This window comes from Echiichthys vipera, assembly GCF_963691815.1.
Source record: "Echiichthys vipera genome assembly, chromosome: 7".
Classification (NCBI taxonomy): domain Eukaryota; kingdom Metazoa; phylum Chordata; class Actinopteri; order Perciformes; family Trachinidae; genus Echiichthys; species Echiichthys vipera.
Genome location: NC_139832.1, coordinates 28,085,947 through 28,089,384, shown reverse-complemented (window position 1 = coordinate 28,089,384; position 3,438 = coordinate 28,085,947). Strand labels below are relative to the sequence as shown.

General features: G+C 44.2%; 1 protein-coding gene across 1 annotated transcript in view; it reads left to right on the top strand.

Moving 5' to 3' along the window:
- ano10b (anoctamin 10b) overlaps positions 1 to 3,438 on the top strand; it is an 18,140-nt gene that overhangs the window by 1,603 nt on the left and 13,099 nt on the right. The window contains exons 3-4 of the mRNA XM_083916681.1: positions 127 to 395; positions 1,431 to 1,604. Coding sequence (XP_083772807.1) covers positions 134 to 395; positions 1,431 to 1,604 — 436 coding nt within the window. The 5' untranslated portion in view covers positions 127 to 133. The remainder of the gene's footprint in view (positions 1 to 126; positions 396 to 1,430; positions 1,605 to 3,438) is intronic.

Genomic DNA, 3,438 nt, shown 5'->3' with positions numbered 1-3,438 from the left:
TGTTCAGCTCCACAAAACCACGAGTATCTTTTTGAATGATCTAACTCTCAGGCTCTCCTGTCGGGAGAGGATGATGGAAAAACAGGAAACACAAACTAAAACTGTCTTGTTAACTTTTCTCCTCAGTCTCAGCATGAGTAAGGCGGGTGGTGATGAAGGTGGCGATGGTGGCAGCAGTGAAACAGCCCAGCAGCAGGAGGAGAACACTCCAGCTGGGAAGGTCCAGAGCAAACTGAGCGCTACCACTAGTGGACCGGGCTGGACTAAAGTTAGTTGCCCCTGCTGTGTATCGGAACGGGTCGAACCGTTGGTTCTGGTGAAGCTGGGAGAGAAAGTTCGCCCTGAGACGAAGAGGTGGCTGATCAGAGTGATTGCAGCGCCTCAGAAAGATGGAGGTGAGGGTTGAAATAACAGTGAAGACTCCTGTCCACCCTGCCTGCACTGTTCGCAAGCTTGCTAAGAAAACACACACATTTCTTTCTTTTATACTGGACGTCTACTGAACAGGAGACCCATTGCCTGGAGGGTCTACAGCATTTGAACATTTGATAGCATGTGCGTGCCATTTGGCAGTGTACTGCTAATTCTAGTTAAATGACTCCTATGTAAATGTGGGCCAGAGGTGGTTTAAATTTAACTAAAGCATATAAAAAGGTAGGCATACTTGTTTTCTGCATCTACATGTATATCTGCATGTATTTCTTTCCAGATGAACACCTCATTTCAGTATTCACACTTCTTTATTCATGTGTCATTTTCTTTCACTGAATCCAATCCAATTCAATGAAATTCAATTTTATTGGTGTGCCAAACATAACCAAAGTTATCTCAAGGCACTTTACATATAGAGGTCAAGACCACACTCTATGACTTATTTATGATTTACAGAGACCCAACAATTCCCCCATGAGCAGCAACGAGTCGCACTATCTTTAATAATTCTAATGACACCATCTTTTTCTCATTCGTGACCAAGCCCCGCCCACCAGCCAACCAGCCGGACAAACCTTCTTATTTTACAAACGCTACTCTAAAATACAGTATGTGTCTGAAAACACACTAGACAGTAAAACAGGATCTTGATTCATACTTGATCAGCGCTGCCTAGGTCCACAGTCATTGACGCTGCGTCAGAGACTCCTCGGCTCTGATTGGTCGGTGGTTGGTCACGGTGGAATCATTCAGATGCCATTAGGAGCATTCAGGGAGCAGCAGGTGGAGCTACGTGAATCTTCCCACAGATCGTCTGTGTCATTGCTCTGCCAGGATATGGTGACAGTTTCAGGAAACATGAAAATATTTGTATAGGAAGTTACTGACTTCAGCTTTAACACGTCTTGAAGTCTTTTAAATTTATAAAAAAATATATTTTTCATGTCAAATAAGGTAGAGTTTCAATACTGTCTCTTTGTTCCTCTGTCTCACCCTAGGTACTGCATTACTGGCCCACCCGGGCGAGGATGCCAGTGGGGACATCATTGTGCTCTCCGCCCCCCGTTGTACGTTACTTAAAGCCACTGAAGAGTTGGGTCTGTGTAAGACTTACCGCAACGGCGACATGGAAGCCTTCTCATACAACGACAGACACAACTTTAAAGATTCAGGTACAGCAGTAAAGCTTTGAGTGTACTTCATGTTGAAACCATGACCAGAGAGGGTATGTCAGTTGTATCATACAACATTTCAACACAAAGAGAACCAAAACTTTCTGATCACACACAGGTGTCAAATTAAAAGGGCAGCAGGTCAAGCTTTGCTGTCTCCATGTTTACCAGCTGCTGAATAAAGTGCGGTTGCATGAGGCAGTAGCTCAGTACATGACTCGGCTGGGATCCGGAGGGTTGCCGGTTTGAGTCCCTGTGTGGACCATGAATGGAGCGTGGACTGGTGGTTGGAGAGGTGCCAGTTCATCTCCTGTTTACTGCTGTTGAGCAAGGCACCAAACCCCCAACTGCTCTGGGTGCTGAGCCATTGGCAGCCCCCTCCCGCTGACATCTCTCCATTATCATTCATTCATCTTCAACCACTTGTCCCAGCTGACATCGGGCGTGAGGCGGGGTACACCCTGGACAGGACGCCAGTCTGATAGACAAATAGAGACGAACAGAGACAGACAACCATTCACACTCACATTCACAGCTACAGGCAATTTAGAGTCATCAATGAACCTAACAAGTGCACGTCTTTGGACTGTGGGAGGAAGCCGGAGAACCCCGGAGAAAACCCACGCAGACACGGGGAGAACATGCAAACTCCACACAGAAGGGGCCCAGCCGGGATTTGAACCAGGGACCCTCTCGCTGTGTAACCTGTATAATAATAATAAGAGTGAAAAAATTGAATTTCCCTTGCGGAATAAATAAAAGGAATTCTTCTTCTTCTTCAATCCATAATCATGGTGTTACCTCCAGTAGATGACTGTTAGCACGCCACCAGTTTGTAGAAAAAGACGTGTCCGGGGGCAGCATTCTAAACCTACTTTAGTCATCTAAAAAAGTCCATTTCACTTGAAATGTACACTATCTTTAGATTATTTTCACCCCCTTCCCTTGCTATCAGACAACTTTCCTCCAGTTTCCACAGACTTTCCCCTCTCTCTCTTCCAGCCCTTTTAGTGTCCCTCTGTGAAAGTGTGTCTTCTGTTTACTCCGGCTCATAAAGGATTCTCTTGTCCCCACGCTGCAGATAACATTTTGTTTTCGCTGTTATAATCACTCATTTTCATTTTCTTGTAAATATTTATTCTATAAACTGCGGAAAGTCAACATACTTTCTTATAATAAGTTAAAAATTCAAACTGAAATTGCAAATACTACATGATACTTGCTAAGAGATTCCCACTGGGTTGCTTCTGGTGGTTCCTGTTGATTAAGTTGTTTCCATCTTGGTCTCAAGTCATGAGTTCCCATCTTCCTCTGTTTATACCTGTTCGTCAGGAGTGCCCCCACATGCTACACCTCCCTGTTTCATTGATGTGCTGTGCTGTAAGTGGTGGTTGGACTTTGAATTAGAGTATTGGACTGCATAGTGGGTCGTCTTCAAGCTCCCAGTGGCCTTCACATTAAAACCAGTGTCTGGGGATGGTAGCTTACTTTTAGACAAAATATTAGCTTTTCTTTAGCCAAATAGCTCAACAACCTTTGGATGGATTGCAATGACACTTGGTACCCACATTCATATTCGCCACAGAATGATTTGTAATAACTTTCATGACCCCGACCCCTTTTCTCTAGCCCATCATCTGGTCAGAATTTTAATTATCCCAATAGTTTATGACCAAATACCTGCAAAACTAATGATGCTCCAATCCGCCCCAATCTGTATTCAGTGCTTATTAGACAATGTTTGCATGCTACCATGCTAAATGTAGATGATACTGTATGGTAGCATATGTAATACAAACTCAACTTCTAGTTTTGTCATTGTGAGCCTGTTAGC